The following is a 20,621-nucleotide window of genomic DNA, read 5'->3' on the forward strand; positions in this document are numbered from 1 at the left end:
TGGAGTTTAAATTTTTAAATAACAAATGTTATTTAATTAGCTGTGCAAAAAGGTCTGTATATAAGGTACCTACACTTAAAATGACACTCAATATCTGCATCTATTCTCATGATAGTGAATTCACTGAATTGGGCGCAAACGTTATATCTATTTTTGCCCAAAGTGATCTTGTGCTCGACCCAACTTGACCAATGTTATTCTAAGCTAGATCAGCATGTTAACACGCAGCTAAGTATGCAGCATCATATCAGCTTTGGATGGGAATATTTCTCTGAGTAAGAGTTTTTAAGTTAAATCAGGGGCTTAATTGCTGCTTAATTCCTTCTAATTTGAGGTCATAGTTATCGGCCTTTATCAAAGATCATACATAATAATCACGAAAACATGTGGACAAATTTCAATTGGGTATCTGTAGTAGTCATAGAAATATGTACTTTTTGGAAGTAAACTTAAAGCTGATTATCAAACATGAACTTGACATTTCAAAGGACAATAGACATGTGTCAAAATAACACGTGTACCAACTGAACATTCGATCATAATCTTTAGTGTTTTATGTTAGTTCTATTTCTATTAAAATTGTAAAAATGCTTTCTTATAGTCCATTTAGTAAAAACAGCACCATGAGAATGTATGAGATGTGTAACACCAGCGTTTTTAAAACGAAATTATTTGCAATTAACCCAAACAGGAGTAACCGCTAAGGGATGTTTCTGTTTCCAACTTCATGCCTTAATTCCCCTGAGTTTCTGGCTCGTTCTCAAGCCAGAAGGTCCGCACTCGCCCTTTTCCCTAAAAATATATGGAATATAGATAACATTTTACTAGCGAATAATATTAAGTATATTAATGTAACTGTACGTAAGTGCAGAACACAAATTTTGCAAATAGAAGTTTGGTGAACAGCTTATTAAGTTGTTAAATCGTTGGTGTGCGTTCATTCGCTCGTTTTTTTAATTCATTAATTGGTTCATTTATATAAAAAAAATGATTTAAACAATGGCATAATAATATTCTTTTAAACCAGAAATTATACACTAGATTATGCACCTAATTTGATTATTTACACATAGTATTCAGGTTAAGAATCATAACAATGTTTCATAATACTTTTATTTGCTTAGTAACAATTGTCAATCGTGCTAATGCGCGGTTAATACCTGATAATAATTATGACCGCGTTATTTAACTGCAGCGTAAATGTCATTCGTTATTCAATAAATAACCAGGAGTTTAAATGGCCCTAAAAATAGTTTTCGCCATTTTTTTCCGACCTGAAAACCGTCGAGTAATCTGACTTTATTTTTAATAACTATCATAAAAAACTGACAACTAAATTAATGTAATTGACTGAAATTACTATATGATTACTATATGATTTCCTATAATTGCCCAAATTACAATATGGAACTTAAATAAGTCTTAATACGCTATATTTTGTATATAAATAACATTTTTCCATATGATAAACAACATAGGTAATCAGAATAATCAAATAATGTTAACATTACTGTAAGGGTAGGCTGCACAAATATTTCATATCATTTATTCAAATATAAAACCACATAACCAAAGTATATGATTCTACAAGTTTTCATTTGTTTCAAGCTCTGAAATAAAAAGTATCGTCACCATGAAGTAGTAATGCTATTTTATAACACATTATTTTAACTCATTTACCAATCTCAGCATTGTTGACAGTTTGATTAGGTCGCGAAGATAGATGACAAAATGAAAATAACATTTTACTTGCACAACGCTTAATCCTCTTTACAAACACATCTGTATTGGGAGGCGGAAAACGACAACGGGCGAGGCATGGTATGGTATTGCGCAAGGGGGGTTAGAGGGTTAGGGTTAGGGTATGTGTTAGGGGTCGGGTTAGGGTTTGGGTTAGCCTAATCCCAACCCTAACCCTAACCCGACCCCTTACCCTTACCCTAACCCTTTTTGGGGTTATCACCCCTGACCATGCCTCGCCCGTTGTAGTTTTCCGCCTCCCCATCTGTATTGAGTTGAAAAAACAACTATCTGTCCGAAGTCTTGTTAAATTTCATCATGATTGTGTACATACAATGTTTAACATGTCAGAAATCAAATCCAGAAAGAGATAAACCTCGTTTGGAAATAGAAGGAAACCCCATGTCCGCATTTAAAAGCATGCTGAATTTTCAAATGATCATATTTATTTTGAATGAAAAATCGGTATTTTGCAACATATTCATTCAAAAGACTTCGGTGGTTTAAACACAAATAATGCTGATTTTTATTTCAAAATTGTGTGTTTGTGCCCAACCAAGCGTGAAACAGTTGCTGTTGCGTTAAAGATAATCTCTCACCGGATGTCACTCTCATCTGGAACAAAGAGGGACTTGGCTTGGCGCCCTGATAACAATCAATGACCGTATGGCTTGTTTGAACGCAGTCTGATGACTTTATTTGCTTAATTTTGAAATGATCATATTCATTTTGAATTACAAATCAGTATTTTGCAACAAATTCATTCAAAACACTTCAGTGGTTAAAAACATATAATGCTGATTTTGATTTCAACGGAGTGTGTTTGTGCCCAAACAAGCGTGAACCAGTTGCTGTAACGTTAAAGATAATCTCTCACCGGATGTCACTCTCATCTGGAACAAAGTGGCTATAAACGACGTGATAAAAATCAATTACCGTAAGGCTTGTTTGAACGCAATCTGATGACTGTATATGCTTCACTAATGACCAGCCAGATTCCTTGCTATAAAGATTAGCGCAGTCTACAATTATAGTGTCAGTAATGAAATTCGCCACTGTGCAAAAGTTGTCGCCACTTTTGAAAATGTGTCGCAAGTTGCGACAATGGCGATTGGCAGCGAAACGCATGAAGAACAGTAAACTGAAAAGTGTTATTCATTTTTCAACTCGCGTTTACGCCCTCATATGGGCAATACATTGAAAAATGCGATGAGATATACCAAATAGATTACAAAAAACTCTATATTACCTTGACCTCGATAATTCCCCGCTCTTCTATGGTGAAAGTGCCAAATGGCAAAAGAAGTTCCATAGTGGATTCACTGATATGTATTGTCATGGCTGTAAACACAATTCGAGAATTAAAAAAAACGGTTAAAGAAAACTGATTGAATTAGACCTCTGCAAACTGCACAAAACAATAAGAGGACGTGATCCATAAATTAAAAGCAATCAGCTGCTGTAATTGACAGTGTTCAAAAATGTTTTGGTAACTAATGACAAATTATTTTCCCACTTGAAGTCATATTCTACCATATCAGTCAAAATGTTTTCTAAAAGATGAGCAAAACATCTACCGGTACGTATATCTAACACTATTTATGATGTACTTTACTGCGCGATATTAATATTTCTAATGCGGTAAAAACTCAATTCATTAATGATTTCCGTGTGTATTGTGAATTAAAGGGGCATTTTCACGTTTGGGTAAATTGACAAAATTGAAAAAAGTTGTTTCAGATTCGCAAATTTTCGTTTTAGTTATTATATTTGTGAGGAAACAGTAATACTGAACATTTACCATGCACTAAAATAGCCATTATATGCATCGTTCGATTATTTAAAACTTCGAAAATTATAAAGCGTTGCAATGCGAAACGAATTAATAATTTGGAGAGTTCTGTTGTTACCGTTATATTTTGTGAAACTACAAGGATTGCTTATATTAAGTATAAAATACATTAGGCAGTGTATTCGGAAGGATAGCCGAGTGGTCTAAGTCGCATACTTTTTACTCCAGTAGTCCAGGGGTCAGTGGTTCGAGCCCTGCTGGCGGTTACCTTTTTTGTTCTTTTTGAGTTTTATTCTTGATTTTTTACTGGAGCATTTGATATCCAATGTTTACATTTATCAATATAAAGCATTTAATGACAAACTTTAAAATATGCCAAAATCTGTGAAAAGGCCCCTTTAACCTCATTGATGCAATCACTGGAACATGGTTTCTAATGTAAAAACGTAAAACAAAACAGTACACAATGTTTAAAACTTTGATGCTCGAGGCAGTGGATTGAGTGGTTAATTAAAAAATGGTCAAGATTAACCCAACGGTCGCAAACAAAATTATTTTAAGGAAATATTCTAGAAAGAGCCAATATGTTATATAAGATTATTATGATAAGGTTTACAAATTCCTGATTTTGAGTTATATCGTTTTAACTCTTTTGTTTCGTGTATATTCACATTTAATTACACGCAATTTGAAACTGGCCTGAACAGTTAAGCAACTATAGTTGAGGGAAAATTGTGTTACCTTTAAGAGCTATGATAGTATGACAAAACAAAATTAACCGGGACTACATATAACTTCTAACAGAAATAAAGACGGTGATGTGCTAGAAATGTTATCGCGGTGATAACATCGATCGGACATAACCGACTATTGGTAACAACCTCCGAATAAGCCGAAATGTGAAAATCGATTTCGAATATTAAAAGTCAATACAGTAAATCAATTCTTAAATACTACCTTTTCCATTGGACTCCATGCGACTGGCGGTGTTCACGGTGTCTCCAAATAGACAGTACCTAGGCATCTTCCGTCCAACCACGCCTGCGCAGACAGGGCCTGAGCGATAGGTTAAACATCACTAAAGAGCTTGATCATGTTGTTGTAACATTAAATGTTAGCAGATCTTACTCTTTCGTTTTCCGTATTGAGCAATGACTAAACGAGTAAACGTAAATCTATTCGGTTATAGAAAATTGTAATTTCTAAAACATTGTTTTATACATCTGTACCAACCACCAAATTTAGAAGCAAACATATATGTTGTATGCCAGTTAATTTCACTGATGAAAAAATGAAACCCAGAATTGAATGGTGAAAGTTTTATACAAATGACATAAGCAATTTTATTCTGTACATGGAAAAGTGTCTTTCTGGTACCAACAGGTCATAATACACCAAATAGTTTCCCTATATAATTCAATGTAAAAGCGACAACTTTGAGCGAAAATAAATTCAACATTTTGCACATAGAGACCCCCATAACCATACCTTTTCTTAAAGGCCATTCTAAGCGGAATCGATTTATGCAATAAAAAAGATATGTCATGTACAATGCAAGAAAGAACTTGACACAAATCAAAATCGACTGTTTTTGCAACTTTTTTTTCGGCCGTTTCTTAGTGGAATGTAACCTTTTCTAGTGCAATGGTTTACTATAGTCTTCAAGTGTATCATATTTCAGGGATTCAGTAGTGAACACCTATTCATGCCCTACCATTATCTCCGCAAGATAACACCTGAATAATGGTAAAAAGTGTAAAACATGCCTTCCTGTCAACTATGATATTTTTTTAGAGAGTACAGCCCTACATGAAGCGATCATTTAGTGTATTGTAACCTATAAGACAACGTTTACTGTTAACATCGCGAAAAATAAGCACTTCTCGAAACTTATAAACCTATTTTCTATGTGCATGCCAATTTTCAGACCGATCTTTCACGTAGAAATGCTTGAAAATGCATTTTATTATAACGCCTGATAAGCCATGTGGCTTTCGCGTTCGGAGCTTTGATTTATTACGGGCGTTCAGGCGTAAAACGATTACCCTAAATAATTACAATCGGTCAAAATACTGGAATATTGTTACAAGCTATGTAGAAAAAGAAGTAAACAACTATTAAAACGTGTTCATGAGCTCTTTCAGCACAAATTGTTGCGATTTGAGATGCTCAAGACGAGTTTTTGTACAATTTTTTTCTTATTTTCCTCTGAAAACGTATTTTTTTCTTAAAATCTCACGATGCTCCTTAAATTCGTGAAACAAACGCATTTATTCCGTGAAATTTGCCAAAACGCATCATATCTCACTAAAAAAATGATGATTTTCTGTAAATACAGCTTCTTTGTGACTAGGCCTGGTTTTGCGTTTAGGTCATAATACACCAAATAGTTTCCCTATATAATTCAATGTAAAAGCGACAACTTTGAGCGAAAATAAATTCAACATTTTGCACATAGAGACCCCCATAACCATACCTTTTCTTAAAGGCCATTCTAAGCGGAATCGATTTATGCAATAAAAAAGATATGTCATGTACAATGCAAGAAAGAACTTGACACAAATCAAAATCGACTGTTTTTGCAACTTTTTTTTCGGCCGTTTCTTAGTGGAATGTAACCTTTTCTAGTGCAATGGTTTACTATAGTCTTCAAGTGTATCATATTTCAGGGATTCAGTAGTGAACACCTATTCATGCCCTACCATTATCTCCGCAAGATAACACCTGAATAATGGTAAAAAGTGTAAAACATGCCTTCCTGTCAACTATGATATTTTTTTAGAGAGTACAGCCCTACATGAAGCGATCATTTAGTGTATTGTAACCAACAGCAGTTCACAAATGTTATAAACAAGTCTTAAATGTACATGGGTTGGTATTGTTAATAGGATCATTGTAAACCGCTATTATTAAGCTGAGAAATCTAAATAAATAAAAACTCATACTGTAGTTCTTTGTTGAACGCATTCATTCAACTGGAATTTTTGGCAAAACACGTTCAAAGCACTGAACGAAAATACAAACCAGAGTGTAATCCAATACGCGCCGTAAGCTGTTCATCCGGTTTATGACGAATCACGAACTGTCGCACACTGTGGAGTATGTCCAGGGACATCCGAGCAATCTGTCTAACATGCTCGTTACCGTTGCGTTCAGGGAGTCCGGATACCACCATGTAAGCGTCGCCGATTGTTTCAACCTGTCAGGGAAGTGTCGCGTTATTGTGAAATGAAATAAAATACTTTATATATAAATATTTATACCATAACGTTTATCTATTTAAAGAATATTTCAATATACTTTTGACCTTACCTTGTATACATCGTAGTTTTCAATAATGGCATCGAAACATGTGTATAGGTCGTTAAGCAAATCAACGACCTGAAATAAAAAAAAATCAATAACAACATTAGCGGCACTGAGGGTAGACAGCCTTAATAGTAGCAATACAAGCAGTGCCTAAGTGTATGTTAGCAAGTAAACATTGGTAAATAGGTTTTGGAACTATTCTTTGCGGACATATATATAGATGTTTGTTATAATGTTGGTGCTCATTTTAAAATATCAGAATCATATCATTATTTCTTGCAGTATAAAACACATCTTGGTAACATATAAAATGTATAAAAAACGCAACAATCAACTATAAGGTTGTTGCAAATTTCAAATTGACATTTAACGCATGACAAAACGATCATTCTCCCTTCACTGCGTAAACTCGTTGCTACTCTTTGTTCTTCCAAACGAAACCGAAACTTATCGAAATTACGTCTATTAATGATTTTACGACGTGAAGTTATTTGTTTTTGTTTAGTTTTAATGTTTCATGTTCTGCAAGTTTAGCTTTTTTGTGTGTAATATGTCCATGTTCTCTTATTAATCATGTATACCCATCTCCGTCTGTTAACCCGCCGAGACCGCCGACCAGCTTCCTCCTGGCGTCTCCTGGCGAGTCCATCCAGCCATCTTCTTATTTTGCTTGTGTGCTTTGAATCTGTATCCAGGTCTCGGCGCATAGTGTTTCTTCCTTTTTTCTTGAGGGTACCACATGAGAAATTTCCTTGTTGTATTGGATATAGACCTACCATCTCTTACATCTATAAAGAATCTTGTTTTCATCGGGTTGCTATGTTCTTTTACATAATTCTTCGTTGATAATATTGCTTGGCAGGCGGATCTTGAGGATTTTGTTCAGGCAGATGTTGATGAAAACCTGAATTTTCTTCATGGTGGTGATGGTTCATCTCCAGGTCTCTGCTTCATAGAGGAATATTGCCTACACGATAGTTTTGATGAGCTTGATCTTGGTGTTGATGCATGCGGGAGCTGACGTTTGCATTCGTTCCTTCGTGGTTGTCTTTGATGCTGCCGAGAAAGTTCAGTTTTTCTACCTCTTCCAAGGCATCGCTTTGGACTGTGATGGGTATTTTGTTGGATGCGTTTGTTTTGAACACCTTGCTCTTCTTAATGTTTATTGTGAAGCCCAGTCTAGTTAAGCTCTCCGCAACGAGCATTTTCGTTGATCTGTTGTTGGGAGAGAAGAGTCGAATTATCGAGGTCGTCCTACTTCTTTTAAATTATCAATTGGATCCCCATTTGCTCCTGGTCCGTCGTGGTCTTCAAAACCCAGTGTATGGCCAGCAGGAACAGAAAAGGTTAGAGTAAGTAGCATTGCTAAACTCTGCTTATTACTTTAAATGCGTCGGCGAGCATTCGTCCATGAAAGATTCTACAGGCCATCCCTTTATAAGATGATGACGTCATAGCCTTGTCATTGTCGACGAGGTTGATGTAAACGGGTGATATACGTACCAGCTATTGTGACGGAATGATGCGCACTGGCCTTGACGTAAGCCTTCATCGCATCTGCCGGTATGCTGTCATGCCCTGAATACTTTAATCATTGGCTTAATCTCTTCCTTCATGGGTGCACAGCACGTGATTGGCAAATCGCTTGTAGCTGACGGTATGTCAGATGTGTTCGGCTGATCTGGCCTGTCGAGAATATCTTGGTGATTGAAAACAGGTCCTTGGTTCTGATATAGTGGGCTGCCTCTACTGCTTCGTATTTGTTTATATGTACTCTTCTTGTGGTTTAGTTTTTGCTGACTAGTTCTGCTGTCGTTAAAACTTGCTTTCGTTTGTCTTTTTTCTTCAATTTTCTGTAGCGTCTCTTATGATTTCAACTTATTGTGATTGTATGACTTGGGGGACAGTACTTCCTTGCCTGTAGAGGTCACAGCTAATTATAATTTCTTAAACTTCTGCTATATAGTGTCTTCTTCATGCAGGTCCTCTATGACCTTGAACTTGTTGAAAAGAGTGACCTCGAACTCGTCTTGCTTCTTGGTGTCGAGATCGATTGTGGGTGAGATATTTACGGTTGGCGAAAAAAATATTTAAGGATTTTTCTACGAAAAAAAAAAGCTTTCTTGTCTTATAAACTATAGAAGGCTCGTTCTTAACATGAATTGTTTCATCATATGCACTAGGTTAAACCTATTCCGAGCTGAGATGTGAAAAGGACACGCTGTGATCAAAGTATCTCTGACATTATATCCTTCATTGAGGAAGTCGAAAGCATTTTTTTAAAAGGACTATGGCAATCAAATGATGAATTTATTTTGTATATTATGCATATACAAGAACTCAAAAAAGTGATGATAAAGTTTTATGACCATCATTTAATTATCTATTATTGAAAGAGTGATTATATAAACAAATGCTGTGTGTGTGTCAAATTTCGCTGAAACAGTTAAATAGTTAACATACATCTCCTCTAATTGACTTCTACTTAAACTAATTAACCCCAATATTTTACATTACGTCACAGGATTTAATTCATAACATGGCTTTCTAAAATATAAGTTATTTTAATAAGTTCACAATACGTTTAAAACAACGAAGCTTAGAGAAGTTATTTTAGCAACAACATATAAACAGCATGCGTGTTAATTTTGAAATGAATGAAGCGCTTCAGAGCTTGATGTTGCATCATGTGAGGTATCAAAGTTTGACTCAGCAATCCTGCCCAATTTACTTACAAGACTTGAAAAAGTTTATACGATTTTGCGTAGGTGTGTTACCCAGCTTTTGACCTACATTTATACCGAATAATATTCGAGAACTGAAACACTTAATTATCCGAATGAATAATGCTAACATTGCCTTGTCTTATTTGAGTTATTTCCTCCAACACTATGGCTCCCTTTTATAGATGAATGAAAAACATGTAAATAACACCTTTTCTATTGACATGGTTTACTTTTTTGTTACTAATATGTGTTCTGAGCTGACCCCAAACGGCATTTTTTTATTTAATTAGATTAGTGTTCATAAAATGAAGCTATTTCCCAAAATATATCATTTTTCATTCACCTCTGATTAAAGATAGACCAGTGTATGGAAGGCCACTCTTGTCGTATTCAATAGACCATACTAAAATTCCCATGCCTTTGACAAACAGCTTAATTATATCAGTATCAGAAATCTTGTAGCTACTTTGAAGTTTTGACGCAGGATTTTTACTTTATACTTATTTTTAATTCTGAATCAATTACACAAATCGTAAAGATCACTGTGTTTTATATTTGTTCATTATATATTGCAGTGTTTGCTTTTCTTAAATGAGCCTGGCACAAATCTAAAGAGGGTTGAAATGTTATTGCGAACAAATTACCTCCTTAATTTGGCTTATAAAAGTTACATTTAACTGACGATGCAATTTTTTGCCTTGGTGAGCTGTCAACTTTATTTGAATGAAATTTCCTTAAATATGTGAACTATTTATACAAGTTCGTATTTGAATACAAACGTTTTAGATGTGATGCTGCTTTATAAATTATTATATGTTTATTAAATAATTCTCAAAAAACAAACCAAAGATGATACATAACATATTGCAGTTTAGACACATATATTAATTAAATATCTTATACATACATGTACATGTTTTTGTCAGGAGCGTACACTTGCATTAAGTGTTATCAACAGTGTTTGCGATTCTTTTAAACTATGTTAGTTATCTCGTTTTAAATAATGTTATGCTTACGAAATTAAGGTATATTGCGTGGCAAATAATTTAAACAGAGGCCGAAAATCTGTTTTTCAGAGATGTTTTCTTTTTAGGTACATCTGCAACATCCACAAGATAAGCATTCTTTAAGCGACATTAGTAAGTTATACCTGTCCTTAATATCGATATATATTTTTACGTATATGCATTACCTGGAAGGGCGTGCTGTTAGCAGATATGGTAGTAAAACCAACGATATCACTGAAGTAGATGGTAACACATTCGAAGGCTTCCGGGTTTACTGAATGTCCCATCCGCAGTTGATCCGCCACACTTCTGCAAAAAAGGAACGCTCGTATAAAGACACGATGTCATTTTTTCTGTAATTATAATTTTGTATAATTAAATTAAATACGCCATGCCAATATAAATACATCCATACATTGCATATTAATATTCTAACAATTAATGTAAGCTTCATGTATAAACCAGTATACAGCACGCTCATAAGCAATAATATATTTAGATTTTGATATATTTCTGAAGGGTTATACTATTGGTGTTTGTATATTGTAAAAATACACATACTTTTCAAGAACTGGTTTATATCATTTATAAACGAACGTCGTTAACAACGAGGTTTTTAGAATATTTAACGCACACAATAATTCACATTGCGTTTAAGTTCCTGAGTTATGAAAGGCTTTACAGTAAACTGTTTAAATCAGAATCCATCGATTTTTATGCTAAACTTATCGAACCCGTGTTTTATTAATGTTCCACAGTCCTCATCCTGGCATGACCTTAAACAACAACTCTTTTGAATGTTTCTCTCCTTCAGGATGGCCAGTGTTTTCTCAACAACAAAACATCTTAGGTAACTTGCTTATGCTAATTTACAACAATACTTTACTTTTCACTCAGATGAGCGATATAGAGCCATCACGTACATCATTCTCACAAACAACCTCCTCAAAAAACTTAATCAAATTTCAGTCGGCCTCACCTTGGCAGGACCTTATAAAGCAGCTCCTCTGAACGTTTCTTCTCCTCTAGGAACGCCTGTGTTTTCTCCTCGACCATGCCTTCTAGGTTATTGGCGTATTGCTCCATGCGCTGTAGCAGCACGTCCAGAACGTTCTTTGACGCGCCGTTGTTTCTATGATGAATGCCAGATTCATATCATACATAAACCGCAATAGTAAGTATTGTTGTGTAAATTAGAAGCGCTATTACAAAATTACTTGCTTTCCATAATAAGAACAGCAACGGATACGTTTTTAAACAACATTTCATAAAATAAAATTACCAGTGTAGAAAGGTAAATATGATATCATCTTAGAATTTACATAATATATTAATATGTACAAACATCGCCGCCTACCTCGTCATTCTTATTTTCCTCAGAACTTTCCTCACATTCTGGAACGTTGGTCTGTCCGACGGAAGTTCTTCCCAACACTGGTTAGCGAGTTGCACCAGTTCCGGTATATGCTCATGCTCGTTCAATATCGGCCGGTAAGGCTTGATGCCACAATTCTTGATCCGTTCCAGTGTGTCTATAAATGAACACGACAGGATGGGGTTTATAAACAGTTTGGTCGGGTTATTTCCAGTATATATTTATTTCAGAGTTATGAACATTTTATTGTCAATGCTGAACTTTGGATTGTCGGGTCGGAGGTAAAACATTGTAAAGTCGCGGCGGACTTCTTGTCCTTGTTTTGTAGCGGCGGACTAATTACGATTTTACAGTCGGAGCGCAGTTATGATCATTGGTGTTTACATGCATAAAAGGGGAAAAGTGATAAACATTGCATTATCGCCATGGTAGAAATAAACATCGCACCGTCGCAGCAGAGCTAGGGGCATTGCTAAGTCTTTGCGGAGTTATGAAATTGCACTGTCTACGCCTACTTATAAACATTACATTCATACAACTGACAGGTGTAATTGGAGATTTTAGCCCTAGGGCTTTACTCGCACGTACCGCCGATTGATGTGTACCAAGATTCCTCGGTGAACGGCTCGGCTCTCGTGCACATCTCGTACAGAATGACGGCGAAACTGTAAACGTCTCCCGCCTGTGAGCGCTGACGGCTCGCTGGGTACAGGCGGAGATGTTCGGGCGCCATCCATAGCAATTCCGGTGAAAACATGTCTGCGTGGAACAAATAAACTACATGACAATTAATAAGAATTGCTTGCGTCTCATACTTCCACTACCACTAGTCCACTACTTCTACTACTACTACTACTACTACTACTACTACTACTACTGCTACTACTACTACTACTACTACTACTACTACTACTACTACTACTACTACTACAACTACTACTACTACTTCTATTACTACTACTACTACTACTACTGCTACCACCACTACTACTACTACTACTACTACTACTACTACTACTACTACTACTACAACTACTACTACTACTACTACTACTACTACTACTACTACTACTACTACTACTACTACTACTACTACAACTACTACTACAACAACTACTACTACCACTACTACTACTGCTACTACTACTACTGCTACTATTACTACTACTTCTTCTACTACTACTACCACTACTACTACTTCTAGTACTACTACTACTTGATATATTAAAATTATTATATAACATCAACTAATGCTGCTACGTTTTATATTATCTAAATCACATTAACTAATTATCTTAATTGACCAAACATTTTCCTCACCGCTTTCAAGTCGCGCATTCCGCATTTCGGCTTCATTCAAACAGTTGAGTCCAAAACCGGTAATCTTGAGCACGAAGCGTCCATCTATCATACACCGCGAGTCTGTTAACTGACCATGCACACCAATACTGCTAGCGTGAAGGTACGTCATACCCTATACATAAAATATTGACATTTACATTCACTAGTGACGCTGACATAGCGAATGTACCTCTCGTGGAGGAACGTCATGTCATACTTTATCCATGCACCATTGACAATTACATAACTTATGTACCAGGCTTTGTGTAATAATTATTATTGCTATGCCAATAGCATACACAATTTACACTTACCTAGTGCACAAACGAGCATGTACCTAGTGTTGAGACATAACTCATGTACCAGGCTTTGTGTAATAATTATTATTGCCATGCCAATAGTATACACAATTTGCACTTACCTCGTGCACAAACGAGCATGTACCTGGTGTTGAGAAATGCCATGCCCTATTTATATAAAAATTGCTTCTTAATGGCTCATGTGCCTAGCGTGGTGATAAGTCATACCTTAAACAATTTTGACACTCATGTTTTTATCTTAATATATTGATCAGTAATGTAAACCTCTTAAATACAACTTGTTCATGTTCAGAGATATTTATTTTATTACAATAATTAAAATATTGTCGTCGTATCCATGATCTGAAGATAGGTAATCGATTTGCTATTTATGTGTTGCTGTAAATTATGAACAGTCATCTAAAATTTGATAGCAATTACTCAAAGACGTCTGATATTACGATCTGTGTTTTACATAACAAGCCAAGTGAATACTGTAGGTGTAACTTCTACCAGAAGTTCTTTTGAACGCAGTGTGTGGTAAGTGAGACTACTGTTTAAGTACTCCGATATCTCATAGCGAATTACCTCCACGATATCCTGAATCAGCGACAGTTTGAAGTCCCAGTCCAACTTCATGGCGTCATATTGAAGAATATCCTGGAGGAAATACCGTCGTATTATTTATAAAATAAAATATTTCTTAAGTTAATGTTTTGAATTCAATTTTTGAAACAGAAAATATAGTTCATATTGTGTCAAGCAGTGCGAAGAAATAAACCAACCGGTATGTGCCCAACGAGCAGTGATACAGCATATCCAATATATTAGAGACAAAAATGTAATAAATAAGTAAATGTGGAGGGATCTTTAAAATAGTTTGTATTCTAGCAGACTCAACAGCGATGTATTCGTAAAACACGTTTAAAGAATCTACTTGCCGATAGATGGATTTCACCCCGCAGAGGAACAAAAAAGTTTTTAATCAACCTTTTTCTTACCGCGTTCCTTCTTTCTTACAAAACCATTTATGAAGATGTATCAACCTGTAATCTTAGCATTCAACAGAATATGCGTGTCACACAATAATTAATCAACACTCCTTTTGTCCCTTAGCGCGTGAATGGCATATTGAGTCGTAAACCATAATTGAAAATGTGCACTGCTTCAAGACCATTCTTATCAAAAAGCATCAACGTTTTTATCATATATTGCGTCTGATGTTGATCAATAGATTCAATCAATCGCTTTGAAATAAGCGTGATGCAGCAATTATATTATTTTCAGCGGCTGTCTCCACATTGTTTTGAACCGTTTTAAGTACATGTTGGGTTTGCATTCGCTGTTTCACATGAGACCACAGCAGGCTGTTGAAAACAACGCATTAAGTACAATAAGTGTGTTTATGTAATTGAGGTCAAATATCAATAAAAAAGGGTCTTTAAATGTTTTCAGGTGTTAAACTACGAACATATTGCGTACATTGTATATTAATAGATCTTGATACAATGTATAATTAAATTATATGTGGTTATTGTTAGATTACTACTTAAATTATCAATTTATTATTGTCTTCAATTAGATTTTATTCATACAAAAATAATTTTTGGTTTGCAAATAGTCCCCACAGAAAATGGTGGTGGCGGTGTAAGTCCATGCACATACAGCTTAAATCAGTTTTACATTATTACGTAATATAAAGTAAATTACAAAGTCTGTCGAACACTTCAATAAAGTTGTGTGCTTGTTATTTATTTCTATGGGCTCTTATATTATCGGTGACATTTATTTTTCAAAAACAATAAATGAACATTTATTTTTTATTTTACTCATATACTTTGTTTTCACCCATGTACAGTGTAAACAAGTGTTTTAACACTGCTCTTTAACTTTGCGTTCAAGCATGAGGGAACCTAACTTCATCTTGGAGTAGACGTTCCGGTATTCGGGAGAACTACTGCTAAAGATTCGACTAATATCTCAAATGTGGAAGCGCCAAATTGCTTAATAGAAATTAAATACTTGTAAAACAGTTCCATCATACAAGACAGACCAAAGAGAAACATCATCATTTTATTGGGTGACTTCAACGCCCAGATTGGCTTGGACAACCGAGGGTATGAGAAGATCATGGTGAAGCGAGGGTTAGGCGAGATGAACGACAACTGGGAGAGATTCGCCGACCAGTGCGCCACGAGTCACCTGGTCATGGGAGGAAGTGTTTTTTTTATCACATAAGAATACACACAAAAACTTGGGTGTCACAATATAAAGAAGTGAAACTCCAGCTGCTGGAGCAGTATTGAATTTTCATTAAAAACAATTAGTTGGTCCTTTATTTAAGGCAAGTGACCGATTGCCCAAACAGTACAAAACAGCACAATACAGCACAATACAAACCAACATAAACACAAAATATGAATAAAGCTGGGGTCACCGCCTTGGAACGGTCAATGCAAAGCATTGGGGGTTTAAACCTGGTTATAGAGCGCTCAACCTCACACTTGGCCCAGCAATATTCATAATACATTCAAGTGTAAATAAAATTTAACGTCATAGCATTGTAACTCAAATTAAACAATAATAAAAGGGAATTAAAACGCATTCAATGTAATTACTATTTAATTACTCAATTCATTGAAGATACAAGAGTAACAGAATTACAACTTTTTGACGAACGATCAAATAAAACTATTAACAATTGTCAACTACATTCCTTCTTTATAGAAAAGATTTGAGAATGTAGAATCATAGAGTTAATATCTCAGATAATCATCGCGCAAATACAGGAAGAAGCAGCAATAATGGGTGTAAAAATTCCATATTACATAGCTTGGTTGTTTATGTGACTGCTAAACAAATTTAAAAAAATTAAATCAAACAAGAAACGCCTATCAGAGAGAAAATATAAATAAAATGGAACGTTATAAACCCAATGACCTATGCATGTAGATTACAACTGGAAAAGTCGGTCGTATGACGTCACAAAAATCCATAATGGCATAATGACGTGAACAAATTCCAAGGGCAGTACTAAATAAAAATATTAATCGGGCTGTATTACTAATAAAACAAGTTTACGTGATTTAATATTAAGAAGCAAATGAATACAAATACAAATGGTAATTCCATTAAAGCGACATTATTGGAATCAAACAGTATATAGGTGTTTTGACAACTGAAGACAGAAATGATTTGATGTACGATTTGAGTCCAAATGTAGTTTACATGCAGATTTGTTCATACGACAGACCTGTCAACGGAGAACCAGATTAACCACTTATGCATTATAAGGAAGTTTCGTCGCTCTCTTTAGGATGCACGTGTCAAGCGAGTGCCAGACGTGGCGTCGGACCATCATCTCCTTGTCGCCGGATTGAAACTAAAGCTGAAGAAGAGTTGGACAGAGGGGCCCAGCCAACGCCAACTTTACAACACTGCCACACTGAAAGACGGAAGCAAGAAGATTTTAAGGTCATTCTCTCCAAGTCCCAGGTCCTAGAGGAGCTGCTTGAAGAAGAGACGATAGAGCAAAAGTAGCTGACATTGAAAGATGCAGTGACATAAACATGCCAAGATGTACTGGGCACCCAGTCTTACACCCAAAAAGAGTGGATATTAGCAGAGACGCTTCAGAAAGTTGCGGAAAGACGAGAAAAGAAGGCAAGTGTAAACAACAGCAGAACACGAGCCGCAAAAATGAAAAGCACAAGAAGAGTACACCGAAACAAAAAGGAACGTCAAGCGAAGTATTATAGGAAACAAGCAGAACTACCTAGAGACGCTTACAACAGAGGCGAAAGAAGCATCCTATCAAAACAGAACTTAAGATCTGTATTCCATCGCCAAGACACTAGGAGAAAAGGTTACCAAGCCAGGGAGGCCAGTAAGGGACACAAATGGAGGAGTAATAACAGATGACGGAGAGCAGAAGAGGTGGATTGAGCACTTTCAGGACCTACTCTACAGGTGCGAACCCACCGGAAATTCTGCCTGCTACAAGCGATGTGCCAGTCAAGTGATGCACTTGCACAAAGGAAGAGATCAGCAGCGCCATCAAGGAATTGAAGAACGGCAAATCTACAGGACATGACAGCATACCGGCAGAAGTGTTTAAGGCTGACGTGGAGACCGGTGTGGAGCTACTACACCCACTCTTCAGCAAGATATGGGAAGAGCAAGAAATTCCAACAGAGTGGATAGAGGGTTATCTCATCAAGCTTTCCAAGAAAGGCGACCTCAGTTCCTTCAACTACCGAGGAATCACACTGTTGTTCATTCTAGGAAAGTTGTTTATTGACATTCTGCTGAACAGAATGAAAGGCGCAGTAAACCCGCATCTCCGTGACCAACAATCAGGCTTTTAAAAGGAGAGATCGTGCACGGATCAGATCGAAACCCTGTGCATCATTCTGGAACTGTCCCTGGAGTTGAATTCGTCGTTGTATGTCAACTTCATTGACTATGAAAAGGCGTTCGACAGCATTACCGTGAGTCTCTCTGGAGACTTCTGAGACACTATGGAGTGCCAGGAAAGATCACTAACGTCTTCAAGAAGTCTTATGAAGGAATGATCTGCATAATCGTTTATGGCAGACAGCTCACGGATGCCTTTGAAGTGAGAACCGGTGTGAGACCAGGCTGCTTACTCTCGACTTTCCTGTTCCTGCTTGTCATCGACTGGGTAATAAAGACACCGGAGGAGCAGAAGCGGAATGTAATTCAGTGGACACTCTGGAAACAGTTGGAAGACCTCGAATTTGCCGATGATTTGGCTCTTCTCTCCCACATCCATCAACAGATGCAGGAAAAGACAAGCATGGTAGCGAAGAACTCAGCTAGAGTGGGCCTCACCATTAACAGAGGGAAGAGCAAGGTTTTCAGGACCAATCCATCCAACAACACACCCATTACAGTCCAAGGCGAGGCGCTGGAGGAGGTGGGCAGCTTCACCTATCTCGGCAGCATTCTGGACAACCAGGGAGGAACGGATGTAGATGTCAAAACCCGCATCGGTAAAGCACGAGCAGCCTCCCATCAGCTGAAGAACATCTGGGGATGCAGCGAAATTGGCATCACCACCAAGATTAGGCTCTTCAATACCATCGTGGAGCCACTACTCCTCCATGGAGCAGAGACCTGGAAAACCACTGTCACTACCATACAGAAAATACAGGTCTTCATCAACACCTGCCTCCGGAAGATCTTTAAGATTCACTATCCAGAAAAGATCTCCAACGAAGAATTATGGAGAAGAACAAAGCAGCAGCCTGTTGAAGAAGACATCCTTAAGAGACGTTGGCGGTGCATAGGCCCCAAGCTTCGCAAGACATCATTCAATACGACAAGGCAATTTCTCACATGCAACCCCCAAGGGAAAAGGATGAGAGGGCAGCCTAGAAACATCTGGCTCCATGACCTGGATGCAGATGCTAAGCAGATGGTCCAAACATGGGGCAGCTGGAGAGACTCGTCTAGAACCGAGAAGCATGGAGGAAGCTGATTGGCGGCCTATGTCCCAGATAGGACATCAGGCAACGATGAGATGAGATTATGAGAAAACATTTCTGAGTCTTGTTTTTTTATTATTTTTGTTATTCCTACTAGATATTAAGTCCGTGATTAAGTCACCGGATTGTGTTTAATAACAGATCGAACAAAACTTAATTAGTGTTCTGTTATAGCCGATCTGATTCTAACGTTTTGTATGTGAGAAGTTTGATCTGTGTGTACCTGGAGATGTCCCCTTGCACAGAACTCGGTCAGCACACACATCTTGCCTGTTTCCGGACAGACTCCAAAGAAATGAGTCAGATTTGGACAGGTGATCTCACGCATCTGAAAGAAAAGCCAGTTACTGCGTTCATACAAATGTGGAAGTGGAATATATACCGATAGTGCCTGCTCTTTATATATCGTTAAGTTTAGATATAAAGATATAAATTCACAGTCAAACGATATTTAATTTTACAATAAAAAAGCATAAGGGCGTTCCCACGGTTATTGTTTTTTGTTAGTGTAGTTATTTTCAATTACACACAACCATTAAATGTTTACACGTAGTGATATACCCTTTCAGAAGCTATGAAATTAAGCGTATGATTGACGGGCAAATGTTGCACAGAAAAACAAAGTCTTTTTAAGAGCAATTTTAGAAATTCGGACAAATTAACCGTTCTAAAATAATTAATTTACTCTGAATGTTCTTTGTTCTAGAAATTTTTTGTTCAATAGATAATTTATGAAATGTTGATCATTTTATCTAGAAAAGCGTTCGTCTTGGTTGAATGATGACACATTAATTCTAGAAATGCATCGGTCGACACCCACAATAAAGACCGCCAGAAAAAGGTTAGCGGAAAATAGGTTTAAAAAAAGACCGAAATAACGAAGTAAGTGTCATATTGACGTTAAAAGTTTACATTTATGGGCGGTTTAAAAAAATTAAAAGCATTTTTTTTTCAAGTTTACGTTTTATGCAACTTCTTTTTTTTTATTTTTCCAAGCCGAGCTTGTTCGTATCAATAAACCTTACACGTATGCCGATATTAAGCCGAGGTTTAAATCATATGTTTTGCTCAGATGTTTTAATTTGAAATCTATATACGACAATTGGTACGAAATAGGTCATTTCCCAGCAATCGACCTATACTGATTGCACCATGAAAGATGATGGTTATACTTGGGGCCGAAACAACGACCCTGTTGATAAGCACAAAATATATATATTGTATGTAATTTAAATAAATATTAGCCAGTTTAAAGGAAAATGATTCAAATTCTAAACATGTTTCTTCTATAGCGTTATTATTTTGTTGGTTTTTAATGTACAAAGAAGGTTTATTATAGTGAGAGAAAGAAACAATTAAAAACAACTATTAACAATTAAAAACAGTATCAGGAAGCAATAAGACGAGGGCTGATAATTTATTTTTAAAACTTATATATTGTACTTCTGTATATTCGTTCTGATTTTTTAATTCTAAAATCTGTTCATTAATCTAAATATGTCTTTATACATTTTTATATATG

General features: G+C 36.3%; 1 protein-coding gene across 1 annotated transcript; it reads right to left on the minus strand.

Annotated features, from left to right (window-relative positions):
- Positions 1-344: 344 nt before the first annotated feature.
- LOC127831624 (atrial natriuretic peptide receptor 1-like) lies at positions 345-19,364 on the minus strand. The gene is made up of 12 exons (XM_052356603.1): positions 19,323-19,364; positions 14,178-14,249; positions 13,270-13,423; positions 12,538-12,708; positions 11,932-12,106; positions 11,554-11,706; positions 10,760-10,883; positions 6,845-6,913; positions 6,557-6,731; positions 4,490-4,588; positions 2,990-3,081; positions 345-792 (listed from the first exon to the last, which is right to left on the minus strand). The coding sequence occupies exons 1-12, from the start codon at positions 19,362-19,364 to the stop codon at positions 733-735; spliced, it is 1,386 nt and encodes a 461-aa protein (XP_052212563.1). The 3' UTR covers positions 345-732.
- Between the last annotated feature and the right edge of the window lie 1,257 nt (positions 19,365-20,621).

Source organism: Dreissena polymorpha, chromosome 5 (assembly GCF_020536995.1).
Source record: "Dreissena polymorpha isolate Duluth1 chromosome 5, UMN_Dpol_1.0, whole genome shotgun sequence".
NCBI lineage: Eukaryota > Metazoa > Mollusca > Bivalvia > Myida > Dreissenidae > Dreissena > Dreissena polymorpha.

Coding starts and splice junctions, on each gene's coding strand:
- LOC127831624 (XM_052356603.1), bottom strand. CDS start 19,364: ATGTGTGTGCTGACCGAGTTCTGTGCAAGGGGACATCTCCAG. Junction 13,424..14,177: donor TGATTCAGGATATCGTGGAG/GTAATTCGCTAT, acceptor TTTTATGTATAG/GGTATGACGTACCTTCACGC. Junction 10,884..11,553: donor CTTTATAAGGTCCTGCCAAG/GTGAGGCCGACT, acceptor CCTTTTTTGCAG/AAGTGTGGCGGATCAACTGC.